Source organism: Struthio camelus, chromosome 8 (genome assembly GCF_040807025.1).
Source record: "Struthio camelus isolate bStrCam1 chromosome 8, bStrCam1.hap1, whole genome shotgun sequence".
Lineage (NCBI taxonomy): Eukaryota > Metazoa > Chordata > Aves > Struthioniformes > Struthionidae > Struthio > Struthio camelus.
This window is the reverse complement of record NC_090949.1, coordinates 24,535,157-24,550,397: the sequence shown is the minus strand read 5'-3', so window position 1 is coordinate 24,550,397 and position 15,241 is coordinate 24,535,157. Positions and strand designations below refer to the sequence as shown.

General features: G+C 38.5%; 1 protein-coding gene across 4 annotated transcripts in view; it reads left to right on the top strand.

Annotated features, from left to right (window-relative positions):
• The window catches only part of MIGA1 (mitoguardin 1), a 47,718-nt gene that overhangs the window by 21,968 nt on the left and 10,509 nt on the right, over positions 1 to 15,241 (top strand). For all 4 annotated transcript variants that reach the window (XM_068952774.1, XM_068952773.1, XM_068952772.1 and 1 more), the window contains exon 8: positions 8,172 to 8,272. In XM_068952774.1, coding sequence (XP_068808875.1) covers positions 8,172 to 8,272 — 101 coding nt within the window. The remainder of the gene's footprint in view (positions 1 to 8,171; positions 8,273 to 15,241) is intronic.

Below are 15,241 nucleotides of genomic sequence, written 5' to 3'. Positions count from 1 at the left end.
AATGGCATACTCCTATGAAGAGAACGTACTCCCATGAAGAGAAAGTGAGAACTTGGTCTGCACTTCCATCTAAACAGCGTCTGTCCAGATTAGAAAGCTGTGCAAACTTGTTTGCCACATCTTCTGTCTTAAATCAAATCTGAGTACGGAGGCTAACTTTTATCTAAATTATTAGACTTGAAAACAGGATGGTGGTGAGAAATCGAATTCACCTGTAAGGGATAGAAATTTTAACCTTCAAATCAGACAAGATCCACTGATTTTTTTTATCTTCAGGATAAAGAAAAGAAGTTGCGCAAAAACTGTAACTGCATAAATGTCAAAGCTTATAATGTGCAGATATTAAATTTACATTTTTCAAAGAAAAGCTGTATGGTGGAGAGATAGTACTGACACATAATTTATACAGGATAAATATCTCAATCTGTTTCAGGATCACATGTCCACATCAAGCAGAGAGTCAGAGCAGTGAACCAGGGAAGTGAACGTGTACATACATTCATTTTGTATGTTTGTTATACACATAGATTATGCGTACATATAGGCTATAACCTACCCATAGGTTATGTGTTCAGATTTAATCATTAAATATGGTTCTGTGATTCATTAAGATGATGAGCCAAATCATGGTTTTCTCCTTATCACTTTCCTAGGAGCCTTATTCATGAACCAAGACCTTATTATTAAGGGATGGGTGCCTCCATGCCAAAGAGGTTAAGTAAGTTCTAGCAGTTAGTTCTATTCTTAGATCAGCATTGTCACTACTATTGTGGCATTTCGGGTGTCGAAGACGAGTCTGGTGGTGAAATATTAAGAGCTCTTGAAAATATAAAATAAGGCCGCAGTGGGAAAAATTGCGTGTCTTTTGTATTAACTTTACCTGGAGCCATTCAAGGTAATTTTGGGACAGTGTTAGTATGTTAGAAGAAAGATCCTCTTTACTAAGCTGATTCCCCAGCTGTCAGCACTTATGATGTGTTAATTCAATTTATCAAATACACATTAGATGTGGCTTTTTTTTTTTTTAAATTTGGATTTTGGCAATCTAGCACAAGTCTATATGTATTGCATCTTCCCTGAGATTTGAATTGCAGAGTTCTTCCTGCTGAGGTCTTTCTATTTTGAGATTTCTATTTTACAATAAAGCATGCCGCGATGATTCAGGGACAGTTTTCCACATGTCATGTTCTTTATAGTAAAATACCTCTTTATAATTTTTTTTCTCTGTAAAAATGTTTACATCTATCCGAAAATATTCCAGTACTCCTTGCTATTGGATATGTGGAGGATTTGTTTATTGGATTTGAATCTTGAAAAAAACATCTAATTTATCACCGTTCCAAAATTTAAGAACTATATAATATTTCATAATACTCTCAATTATTGTGATAGCTTTTAATGTAGCTTTGTCTGATGGATTGTAAGAAAGATACTATACTTAAATACACCTAAGAAAGAAATTTGATGTTTACTTAGACTAAAATGATTACTTCTGCACAAGCATTTTGTGAAGTGTTTCTCTTTGCTGGGAAAGAGCAGTAAGGTGAGTGTTTTTCGTTGTTTTAGAATGTAAGAGCAGCAGCCATATTGTTCGGTTTTACACAGCGCTAAGAACGTGGTGCTCAGCGGCCAATTTACCTTTATGGACAAAGTCAGTATGTAGAAGATCTGAAAAGGATGAACATATTTTAAACGTCCCAGATTACTTTTTCTAAAGTATGTGGAAAATCTTTTAAAGATTATAAGGTTATTTTAAGCAAGTCACATCTCTTTCCAGATGGCAAGTATTGCAAATCAGTATATCTCAATTTTCAGGTGGATTTTTGGCTGAAGTGTATAAATTTAATTGTTCATATAATTCAATTTGTATGTGTATTTTCCGCATATTTATATTTAGGCATGAAGCATTAATTACTGTATTTCATATACATAATCAGCTGGACTTCCTTTTGGATTAAGGATAACATCAAAGTAATAAATTCAGGTGACTGTGAAGTAGGACGATAGTTAACAACTGTCGTCCAGCCGTGTGTGAAGACTGGCCGTAATGTTGTCCCTTAGTAACCCAAAGGAGAGGTTTGTCCAGTTACTGTAGTATGGAACACAAAGTGAATGAACACCACCTTTTATTTTATATAAGGTAATTAGGTGAGTATCCAATGTCTTGGGATACAGGTCTTTTTAAACCTGTGTGAGAGTATTGTAGTGGAAGATTTTATGTGGACCTTGAATATTATAGCTATGTTTGGAAAGTGGAGCATGAAAGGTCAGTTGAGTCAACTTTTACTGAGTAAGCAAGATTTGGTCTTCTGCTTGCACAAAAGCAGACAGTCATTCTGTGCATAAAAACTACTGAGGCATTCCTTAGGAAGGATGTAATTTGAAGGCTCAGCAGTTAACCCAGATGAAGCTTACCTGAAAAAGGGTCTGTGATGGGTGAGAGCGTAGGAAGGTCTGCAAAAGCTAGGAGGAAGGTGGCATTGCGAATACGCACTGCTGTCCCATATTTCAGTTTCCCCAATTGTTTCTTTCCATTAAACCACTGCTTTGCTCACTTGTGTGGGTGAGCAGAAGCTGTGTGTTCACAACAGAGGCCTACTGGAAGTGTGAATGCTTATGGCAGTGAGTTGGTTCATCGAACAGCACAGGAGTATCGTCGTTTTAATGAATCTCCCAATTGTTCTTGCTCTTTGCACTTTGGTTTGCATCAGAGTGGTGTTGACAAAGACCGGTGAGAAATGTTTTACTTACGATACATGCTGATAATAATGGTAGAATACAGGATTTGGTTAGGTAATTTTAAAAGACCCTGATCGAAAATATATTTTTATACTTAAGCCAAAAACACTCTGGTTAAAAGCAGTAAGGTGAGATGCCTCTAGATTTAAACGCTTTCTTGGACCTAGGTATTTACTTTACTGGAGAACATAAAGGTATAACTTAACAACAGCTATTAAATCAAGAATGATCTGTTTGGTCATCCTGCTCTCTTCTTGCCTTTCTTATTTTAACCAGTTGCTATGTGACCCAGTCATCAGATGAGCCATCTGAAGATTGAGATTGTTTTCCTCTTGTAAATATGACATGAAGTAATGTTCACTGGGTTCTAGGTGCATCTTGGAAGACTTCATGCAATGTGTTACTAGCTGCTTGGTAGGACCGATGACTTTTTAAGAGAGTGCTGAGTGAATATTCATGAGTTATGACTATTTTTAAATGTAAATAAAGCTGGAATCTGCTTTTGGATGCTTCAACAGCAGTGATGACAAACCACTGCGCTGCTTGTGACTAGCTTAGAAGGCAGGGACACATTCCATTGAAATTGGATTATATAGTAATTCATGAGTTTGTGCTCTCTGAACTTGCTTATTTTAATTCCTTTGTCTAGGCATGAAACTGCACATATAGGAGGTTTGATTAGCACAAAGCGCAGTAGCTGGCTTTTCATAAATGCCTTCCTCTGCAAGGTTTTCTTCTCTTCAGTGTCTGTAAAGGGGTTAGCTAAAGTTACTTGATAGCAGTGTTTTTCCTGTCCCATCCCACCTTCCTGCTCATGGTTTAACTGCGCTAATGTTGCATTGATGCAGGAGTGCTGGTGAGAATAGGACACCACAGCTTTTACAGTGACATTCAGAACTAGATTCCTCAACTCTAAATTCTTTGCTAGCAGATAAGCACTTTGCTGTTTTACTGCTGCACCCAAGTGTAAAATCCACTTGTAAACTCCAGTCGTGTTTCATTCAGGGTTGAAGAGAAGATGGCGTGCATATGCTTTAAGAATTTAAAAACATTAGTTTGTACGCAATTCCATTTCTAAGTTCATATTCTTCTTCAGGAGTTTAGAGGGTTAGCTTTTTGGTCTGTCTTACCAAAGGAACATACTGGAGCAAAGACAAAGATTCTAGATTAGCTCTGTGCAAAATAGAAGTGAAAGGGATTTTTTTGGCCTGTCTCGTTTCCGATAGTTGTTTGCAAAAATCTTAATAAGCTGGAATTAATTTCACATGCTTAAGCCATACTCCATATTCTTAGCATTTTTGAATACCCTTAATCTAACTTTAGAACCACTTATGCATTTTAAGGTACTACAATTAAGAGTCTCTACAGCAGTTACTTTGCCAATATTGCATCTGAAACTCTACTTCGTCCTCTTTACAAAGACAAACGAACCCTAAATAAAGCCCTGGCTTCTCAGATAAGTAAAGTATATTTGAAGCTTACACGCTCATTAGTATTTCTTTCTGTAAAGTATTGGACTACATAAGAACTTGGGATGACTTTCCCAGCAGATGCAGCCCCTGGTGGGTGGGTTCTCCTCGCAGCTGTTCATTCCCGGATTCTCCTTGTGCTCCTGTCTCTTTTCTCATGTTCTCGTGTCTAAGAATGTTCTCCTGGTACTTGCATGGTATGTACTCCAGCTGTAACTTAATTTTTACCCTAATGCTTTCATAATGGCATATTCCCTGCACAGTGTGGGTATTGATAAGCACCTGCTTGGCTAAGGATATTTTAGGGTATTGGAGTGGTGATAACTGGAAAGCCAGAAATAGCTCTCAAGGCTGTTTTGTTTTCTTTGGGTAGCCTCTGATTTGCATGGACATGTCACTTGCCAAAGATGCTAGTATTTCACTCAGCACTACCAGCCTTTTCTGAATCAAATCTATCATAACATGCAAATGTTGTGCCTTTTTTGTAATAATGAGAATTGTCTTTGAGGGAAAACATAGATATTCTATATTCAGCTTATGTTAAAAATATTTTGGCTGGTTTTAGGTGGAGGTTTTAGGCCCATATTAGAAAAAACAGTTATGACTTCTTCAGTGAATATAAATGATTTCTATTCTGTAAAAACATTAATGCTGCCACAGTCAACAAAGCAGCCTTAGCTAAACAAGAAGCGGGGGGGGGGGGAGACCATTCACTTGTGTTTAAACCACACACACACACACACACACACACACACACACACGCTTGCACGCACGCCCCAAACAAACGAAAAAGCTTTCCCTGCATTCTGATGTGGAACAACAAAGTAAGGATGTGTGGCTTTTGTTTTTATTGTTTTTTTCTTCTCTCATTTCTGCATCCCTTGGCTAGGAATATGTAATGAATCATTTTGGAGTTAGCTCCATATTTAGTAATCTTAGCATGACAAAAACAGTCTTATCGGGAATTGAATTGCTCGCTTGCATAGTAGCATATTGTTAGTTGATGTTCCTAATGACTTGCAATGATTGCTAGAAAAATAAGTTCTTTTCTTTTGCTTTTTCAACGTGAAGTGCCTGAAACTTCTGGCAGTTGTACAAAGTAAAGTTCCTATAAAATGATTGGCTTAAATCTTTTTTTATTAATCTGTAATGTAGACTGACACTCGTATGTGTTCTTGATAATTGGTAGGAAAACTGCTACTGCCCGTTTCGGTGCCAGATGATTAATATAAGTCTAAAGGTGCAATGAGGGTTTAAAAAAAAAAAAAAGGGGGGGGGGATGCAAAGTTATACCATAAATACTTTCAAAGTAGCTAGCACTTAAAGTTGCTGTTTGTTGGTTTTGTGAAAAGTTCAGTGTCTGCACTGGAAAAATATAAGTTGAATATAGAACTTGATGTCTGTATCTTTTTTCCATTGGCCCAAGAACATTGCCAAGTTCGGCTGCAGTTTCTTTAGGTATTCTGAATCATAGAAGTCACTTTTGAATTGCTCAGATGATTTGTCAGATCACGACAAAAATGTATCCAAAAAGTAAACATTTCATTTAAGTAGCTAACCCAAAATTTAGGTATTTAAGAGAAAAGCTACTTCCCTATGAGGGTGGAGGAGATATATTTGGGTTGTAAATAAGTCACTATATTGAGACTACTTGGCAGCTGCACTCTGTGTAGGTGAGAGTTGATCCGTTATCTTAACATCTTGACTAAAACTATCAGTCAGATCATTAACAGCGTGGCCCTTGTGTTATTGTTGTAACAGTTTGTAATTTGTGTTCTTTCTTATAAAGCAAGTGTTCTAGGTTGCCTACAGACCTAGAAGGATCACGAAAACAATATTGCTTTGAATTGCATTTGAGCCATGTGCTAGAGGGTTTCTCTAACTGTGCGAGGTAGAAACTTTTGTTTTAATTGCAAATTTATTATGGATTTACCCAAATGAGAATTTCAGTGGAAAAAATCTGAGACCAGGCTATGCATCCCTTTGCTTCCCTACCTTTACCAATATTACTACAGTTTCAGCAACTGCTTGTGTTGAAAAAGTCATATTAGAAAAGCATTTAATGTAGTATTGTAGAGGTATTAAGGCAAATTATGAGCTAGAAATAAGAAGGAAACATCATGTTACTAGTCTGCTCTGACCAGAGCTCAAGCACGTGCTTTACAGACAGTTTGGTTTTCTGTTTCAGCTCTTCAGGTTCTAGTATAGGATATGACTGTTTCTCAAACAACTTGTATGCTGCGATACTTTTCCTCTTCGTTTTGAGGTGTGAAGAGAGAATAAACTACTGAAAAGTATCTGAAGAGCTCAGGGACTTTGAGAGGAACATTGGTGAAGTTGTGATTAAAAGCTGGATTCAGCCTAACTCAACAATGCGATGTAACAGTATCTAGCAAAATCTCTGTCCAAACTTTTACTAATTTTTCCCTCAGTGAATATATTCAGAGACAGATATTTATTGTTATTCCTAATTTTTAAACTGTCATTCCAAGTCCATAACTAGTAAAACCATAACAGCCACTGAAATAATAGTTAAGTTATGTGGATTGTAGCAGTTCAATTGATGAGTAAACCATTCCAGTATATTGGCATGCAGCTGCTTTGCTATGTAATAGTGTTTTTTATAAAGTATTGCCATAGCAACAGGTCTAGATGACATTGGGTAGCTGGTTGCTGCTGACTGTTGGAAATAAAACAGAGACTTGTAGCAACACATGTGTAATGTCTGAAGGTAAAGTAACCCAAAGTAAAAGCCTTTGCTCCACTGAGAATGTAGTATGGGGCACATCAAGCCAAAGTCTGACTTACTGACTTATGAATGTAATCCTTCTGTGAAAGTGTTTCTGCATGGTGAAAACAAAACTATATATGTTAGCAATATGTGCAGCAGTTGAAATCTGAAAATAACATAAAGAAAAACTGAGGGAAATTGTATTGCAGATGATTTTGAGCATAGACTATCAGTTGTTTTAAAGGCTTTCAGAATTCCAGTACCATAGGAAATGCTTCTGGGTGTGTTACTTCAATGGAAAAGAGGATATAACGAGGAATAAGAACTCTTGCACTGCTGGAAAGCCAGCAAGTGAAGAAGGCATGAGAAACAGAAAATAAAATAAAATTCAAGTTAATGTCAAAGCTGATTGAAGTACAAACAGTAAATAAATTACATGTCAGAATTACAAAAGATATCTTGATTATTTCTGTATAACAAGTATTTCAAAGATTCTTTTCCTTATAAATAGTACAGTAAGGGTAGTGTTGAATTCTGTTGGTTTTAGAGTTTCTTTTCAAGAAAAAGAAATAATTTATTGAAATTAAAATTATACTTTAAGAAATAGCAATGAAAATTTAAAAGTACAATGTTGAGTTTCAGCAAAGAGCCTGAGGAACTAATAGTAGGTACCTGTGTTTTCAAGAGAAGCTCAAAAATTTTTTCATTTTTTTTAAATTTAAAATAATTCTTGGCTACTAAAACATTGAGCCTTTGTTACATGACACTGCAGAGCTGAATACTCTGCTTTGTATTTGGATGAATATAGCAAGAGAATATCTTCAAATATCTCTATCTTCAGGGGTCTATCAAAGAAAAGTCAGTCCCTGGGAATTTTTTTCCCTTCTTTCTGTTCATTTAAAATCTCTAATAGTACAGAAGATATTTGCAAGTCCACAATAAAGAGAAAGAAAAATGTAGTCACCGTTATATATGTAGGCAGACCTGAAGAAAATTTACTGTCATAGCAGTACAGTGTTGTGCCTTCCAACAAAAGTACTGCATTAAATTAAATTGAAAAATACAATTATTTGATAGTTTCATGCACGTTTTCATCAGTTTTATGTGGAAAATACCATCTTGTTACATCAAGATTAGAACAAACCTGTTTTAAAAAAAAAAAAAGACATTCTTAAGGTATTAGGCTATCAAAAAATCCAATGTATCAGTTTATTTTTCTTATTATTTTAAAGATAAAAATACAGACATTACTGTAAAGGATAATACAGATGATTTCTGCCTTCGAGATGCATTGAGCATTGCATCAACGGACTCCTTTGTTTCCACAGCTGAGGTAAGACTCTTAAAGATTGCTTCTTTAAAGATTCTAGGTTCTGTGTGAACAGATGAATACTAGTTCCTTGCTTATTTTTGTAAGTAAAGCTTATTTATCATACGAAAAAGGCTTTCCTTGCATAGCTGTAATCAGCTTCCTAGTAGTTCAAGTAATGAAATTGGAATCAGACGGTTTGCTTATTGCCTTTTTCCTGTCCACCAGCAGCATGTTCCTCAACTCATCTTGAAAATAAGCTGCTTATGAAAAATATCTCCAGAATTTCATGAATGAAGAAGCAAAACTACTTGAGGCTGTGCAGGTTTCTTTCACCACAAATTACATTTTTCTGTTCTCCTTTTTTCCCCCCCCGCCTCTCTGTTCTCTTACCGTAATATAAGGATGTATGAAGAAGGTTCTAGTTTTTTGGAGTTGGGTTTGGGTGGTTGGTTGTTGGGGTTTTTTTTGGGGGGGGGGGGGGGGGGGGGGCGGGGGGGGGTGTTGGAGAGGAAATTGTTTGAAAGTCACAACTACCTATTTCAGTAAGTTCCATTCAGGCTGTAATAAACTTCATCTACCTATTCCTCATCTTCTTGAACATGACCGTGAAGGGGATAGATAAAGAAAGAATCTTTGGGTAACAGGGCATTGCTATAAGCTCTAACCTGCTATGGCTCCCATGGAATATTCAGAATAATTTTATATACAGCCAAACACTTACTGGAATGAGGAGTATCATTTTATAGTCTCTCAGGAGCTGAACTGATCTCGAATAGTATTCTTCTCCAAATTACAGGAAAGGCAATTGGTTTCAAAGGGTACAGTCTGTGTTAGCTATTACTGTCATGTGTTGCACTACAACTGAGCTACTAAACTCAGCTCTAAAAATGGAGAGAATCACATATACACACTTTGCAATTATCTTTTGATTGTCTCTTGTAGGGTTTGTTTTCCTATGACACAATTACCTTGATCTAGTATTTTACATCAAGTTGTGATGGTATGCTTAGCGTCCGTTTCTAACAAAGATGCAGTATGTAGAGACTGTTTGCTCTTTCATGTGATTCGAACATAACCACAGTTCAAGCTTGCTTCAACTCCTTCTGCTCTTGAGAGGATCTATAAACTGTTATACTTTGCGCCCTTTGTACCTTTTTTGCTTGAGCTTTACCAGTATTTATGCAACTTATGTTGCCTGGCTTAAAACAGAATGTCACACCTTTGGGGAATAATCATCCTATTCTGAAGCCATAAATTGTCTCAGTGTTTGCTAAAGAAAAGTTTGAGTCAAAACTGGCAACACCTTTAGACCTTGTCTTTCCATATCCTGAAAACATTCTCTGCGTTTCAATACCTGAAGGCCGCTTCTGTCAACTCTTCTCCCAGAAAAAAAGATAGGGAGACACTCTCTTCCTTTTGAGCTGTTCTAACTCTTACCAATAGAACAAGCTGTGACTACCTCTCAGGTTTAATAGTAGAATCCTAATAGATTGCCTGTCAGCTGCTAGGAGGAGTCCTGAGAAGACTGAGAGCAACAAACATCTTGAAGTTTGAACACCATCCAACTTCTGGATCCAACTTGAGCTTAACTACAGGGCCAGTTAGCTCTAAGATAGCAACGTATTGGGGCAACACTGCACGCTGTAGCTCAAACTAGGCTGTGAATCAGTGCTGCTTATTATCTTTTTTGAATATAGCGTCACCTTCATGTAAAATTTTGCCCATGGTCTGGGGGGAAAAAGCTTTAAATCAGCACTGCAAATAACTATGGCAGTGACAGGGAATAATTACTGCTTCTCGGTGTATTTCAGTTCTTGATTGATAACAGTGATCATTTAGAAGTAACTAGATTAGAATCGATGCATCAGACTTTGTATTCTAGACATGATAATAACACATAGCTTTTCATTTATCTACTTCTTCCTTGTTGTTATTCTTGCACTTGCAAAGAAGTGGAATGTTTCAGGTTAAGGGGAGCAAGGGTTTTCCAGCTTTGGATTTGTCTCAGCCAGGGAGCAGTCTTTTATCTTATGCTCCCTGACTGCAGTTACAATTTTAGTAGCTGTCCTAAACTGTATGTGCTGATAGAAATGTTTGTCAAAGCTTTTATTTTTTTAATATGACATTTCACACACACACACACACACACACACACACACACACACACACACACGCATATACTGCTGTGTATGTTTGCCCTACTGGAATCGTCGGTAATTTCACCTTCTGAGAAATTACAAAATAGTAGCATTTTTGTGGTCACACCATGCTTCAAGCTATATTGGCAGTTATTCATCTTCCTTCTACATTGCATCCTGTGCCAAGCAGCAAGATTGTGTTTTGACTGTGTTTTTTGTGGCTCTAGTTTTAGAGACTAGAAGTTGTTTCCATGTTTCAGTGCTGATACACAGTCAAGTTTAGTTCACTGCCCTCAGGAGAGATAGAAGCAAAGATGCAAGGAATCCAGAAACAAGACATAGATGTTTTGTGGAAATCTGTAAGGTGATGCCTTAGGAGACGACCTGAATGTTATGTTGTATCCTATTAAAACACAGCATAGGGGAACGGCTTTCAAGAAAGGAAATGTACAAAAGTGGGACAGCTGGCAGAGTCTGTATCACACACCTTTTTGAGCTCAACAGGATAGCAGTAGGATATGTCAGCACTTCATCATGGCTGTTGCTGATATTCAAGAGGATGCTGAGGGTCATGCACCTGATTCCTCATACAGAATTGTGCCAGTCTGGACACCTACAATACACAGGTGACTAAATTCCCATAAAGATGATTTAGACAGACAGTTCCCATCCCCACACCCAGCCAGGCTTCCATTCCTAAATGCATGTCGTCTCTCAGAAGCACTGCAGAAGGGATGGTAAGCCTATTTGTCTTAATTAAAAGTTGTTGATACTGCCTACAGTGATAGATAATTGTATTTTCTTCCCCATTTGAGACAGTCTGCCATCAGCTTGGGTTAGTATCCTTTTCATGTTTTTGCTATCTCACCTACGGTGTGATCAAAATAGCCACCACCTTTGGCAAGAGTACAACAGTGAGTGTGCCAAATAAAGGTCTCTGCCGCCTCTTTTTTGGCTTCTATTCTATTTTCTCCAATTGAATCTCTTTCCTGCTCTCTCTAACAGTCAGTTTCATTGCTATCTTTCCATTGTCAGTATACGTGCACCTCTCCTGCTCTGTTTTCACATGCTGATAGAACAAGAACTGTAATTCTATTATCAAACAAAATTTGCTTTCTTTATCAAAACATGAATTCAGTTCAAAGCTTAAGAAATGTAGTCTTATGAATAATTTTGTATATATTACATATATACATTCCTTTATATATAAATATAGACACCCACACCCACACACCAGTATATCAGTAAGGCCTTTACTAAGGTTTTCTCTTTCTCAGTGCAAATCTGTTAAAACAGTGTCGGAATAAGTAGGCTTTGTTAACAGGAAAAGAATGCCAGTTTCCAGTATGCCTAAAACTTTTTGTAAATGGAATAAAAACTTTGAAAGTGTCTGAAATAGAATTTTAGATCCAGAAGGTGCTCAGGAAGAGCTCTGTCACTGGAAGGTAGGGTTGCCTTTTTCCTGATTTCCAAATAGATGTTTTATTCCTTTCCTGAAATAGGGAATGTAAGGGGGAATGTAAGGGGGAATAACAGTAATGTATGCTCCTTTGCATAGCATTTATAAATAAGTGTTTCTCTCCTGTTTCAGCACAAAAAACAGGGACGTGCCTTCCTCTGCTCTGACTGTCTTCAGAAGTGTGAACATAATCAGTAATCTGATCTTCCCAGGCCTCATCGTTCCCATCCTGGTTATTCCCCCATGTTTATTTAATCTGTCCAATTTGATAGGAATTATTATTTTACCTCCAAAATATAGTACTGCAGTCTAGCATGCCACAGATAACAAATGGTCAAGAGCTCCCTTGTTATTAACAATTTTAATGAGGTATGGAGGTCTCTTATTTTGCAGTTCTAAAATGCATGAGGAAAGGGAGGAAAGAATTTATCTCCAAAGTCTTTGCTATCATGAACAACAACATTTCTTTAAAGAACCTGTACCTGAAGTGCCACTAACCACTGCCTATTAGTTTGGGCTAATTCAGAAGCTTTCACGGTATCTGATGAAGCATGATAGCCAGTAATAGAATTTGTCTATTCATACCTCCATCAGAAGATTTCCACCTCCCAGTCAATATCTGTAGTGTCCTACGCAACAGCAAAGCTCTGTCTTGCTTTGAGAAACACCTGCCATTCCTGTGTCCTAACAAATCCTTCAGACTCCATCTTTCATTTGTTTGGGTTTTTCTCTTCATTTGTTTTCTCCATCTTAGTAGTTAGCCTCGCAGTATTTGCATTAGTCTCGTTCTTAGCAGCCCTAGTTAAAAAGATTTTTGGGGGGGAATATTTTGCCATAAAACTTACTGCTTTGGCACTTTTCCATGTGGCAGTGAAGAGCTGTCAACAGGAAATGGGCTCCTTTGATTCCTTCCGAGGGCACCCATAGCTCTTTAGCTATGAATAGCAAAACATGGGTCAATGAGTGATGAAATGGTTGGTGTTTTAAAAGCTTTAAAAAAAAATAAATCTGGAGTTGATACTTATCTTCTAGCTGAAACCTCAGCTGTATATACTGTTTGCATACTATGTTAAATATCCTCATTTCTAGGACAATGAGGAGTGGATTGCAAGGAGCTTTATCTAATAAATGGTATGTTCCTGTATGCTGGCAGCCCATACTGTACTGTTTTTAATTCCTAAGAAATTTACATAACCTTTTGTAAGAAATCCCATATATTAGCACTGAACTCATTTTTGCACCATATGACCTCCGTATCTGTGAAAGCAAAAGTACCAGATGCGGCATGCAGAGCACAGCCTAGGACTGTTCTGCCTGGCAAGTATTATTACTACCACTAATGCATCCAATATAGTGAATTCACTTTCTTCCTTATGCCTAAAATTAATAAAATGACAGAGCATATTAAACCAGTATCACAAAATAAAAAAATCCCATGTAACATAGTGCTCTAGCCTACTAGATTATCACTAGTATACGCTATAAGCCAAGACTAAAGTTTCAGATAAAAAATACATTCAGAACTTTTTTTCCTCAAAGAAAATGCATCAGGCCTCTTGTAAAGTATGCAAGCTGTTCCTAAAACAGAAGTTCATATATTTTCTTTTCAGATACTAGGACAAACACATCACTTCATAATTTCAGGTCATTAAAGTGGTATCTCAGGTGTTCTAGCTAGTAGGCGCTTCCTCCAACTCCCAAAACATGCTTCACACTCATCTTGCAGCTACTTCTGTGTTTAAAAAAAATATTTTTTTTAAAGATGCATATCCAGAGAAAGCATTCACCAGCCATTATAGTAGAACATAACTGGAGTTTCTCAGAACGTAAGGAATGCTGACTGCACCATTAAATTGACCTTATTATTAGAGGGTATTAGCAAGAATTCCTAAAAGCTCTAGCACTGCATGCTTTTTAGGGTTGTGTTCATAAAGGTGGCTACCTTGATAGTCAACAAGGTCTTGATACACAACAACATTGATGATAATTTCTTGACCCAGGTGGTAGAGATGCCAACGAGGAGAGGTGCAATGCTAGACCTTGTACTAACGAACAAAGAAGGTCTAGTTGAAGAGGTGAAGGTTGGGGGCAGCCTTGGCTGCAGTGACCATGAGATGGTGGAGTTCAGGATCCTGCGAGGAGGGAGCAGGGCAATGAGTAGGATTGCAACGCTGGACTTCAGGAGAGCTAACTTTGGCCTCTTCAGGGACCTACTTAGGGGAAGCTCATGGGGTAGGGCCCTAGAAGGAAGAGGGGTCCAAGAAAGCTGGTTAATATTCAAGCGTCACTTCCTCCAGGCTCAGGATCAGTGCATCCCTCTGAGGAAGAAGTCCAGCAAAGCGGGCAGGAGACCTGCATGGATGAGCAAGGAACTGCTGGCCAAACTCCAACAGAAGAAGGAAGTGTACAGAATGTGGAAAAGGGGACAGGCCACTTGGGAGGAATACAGGGACGTTGTCAGAGCGTGCAGGGATGCGACAAGAAAGGCTAAGGCCCATTTGGAATTAAATCTGGCAAGGGATGTCAAGGACAACAAGAAGGCCTTCTTCAAATACATCAATAGCAAAAGGAAGACTAGGGAAAACGTGGGCCCGCTGCTGAATGGGGCGGGTGCCCTGGTGACAAAAGATACAGAGAAGGCAGAGTTATTGAATGCTGCCTTTGCTTCCGTCTTCACTGCTAAGGCCAGTCCTCAGGAATTCCAGGCCCTGGGGACAAGAGAGGAAGGCTGGAGAAAGGAAGACTCTCCCTTGGTGGAGGAGGATCAGGTTAGAGATCTTTTGTCCAGACTAGACATCCATAAATCCATGGGCCCCGATGGGATGCACCCACGAGTGCTGAGGGAGCTGGCAGATGTTATCGCTAGGCCACTCTCCATCATCTTGGAAAGGTCATGGCAATCAGGAGAGGAGCCTGAGGACTGGAAGAAAGCCAATGTCACCCCAGTCTTCCAAAAGGGCAAGAAGGAGGAGCCAGGACACTACAGGCCTGTCAGCCTCACCTCCATCCCTGGAAAGGTGATGGAACAGCTCCTCCTGGAGGTCCTCACTAAGCATGTGGAGGACAAGAAGGTGATCAGGAGTAGTCAGCATGGATTCACCAAAGGGAAATCATGCTTGACCAATCTGATAGCCTTCTATGACTAGGTAAATGAGGGGAGAGCAGTGGATGTTGTCTACCTGGACTTCAGCAAGGCTTTTGACACTGTCTCCCATCACATCCTCCTAGGTAAGCTCAGGAAGTGTGGGCTAGATGAGTGGACAGTGAGGTGGCTTGAGAACTGGCTGGATGGCCAAGCTCAGAGGGTTATGATCAGTGGCACAGAATCTAGTTGGAGGCCTGTGGCTAGTGGTGTCCCCCAGGGGTCAGTCCTGGGTCCAGTCTTGTTCAATA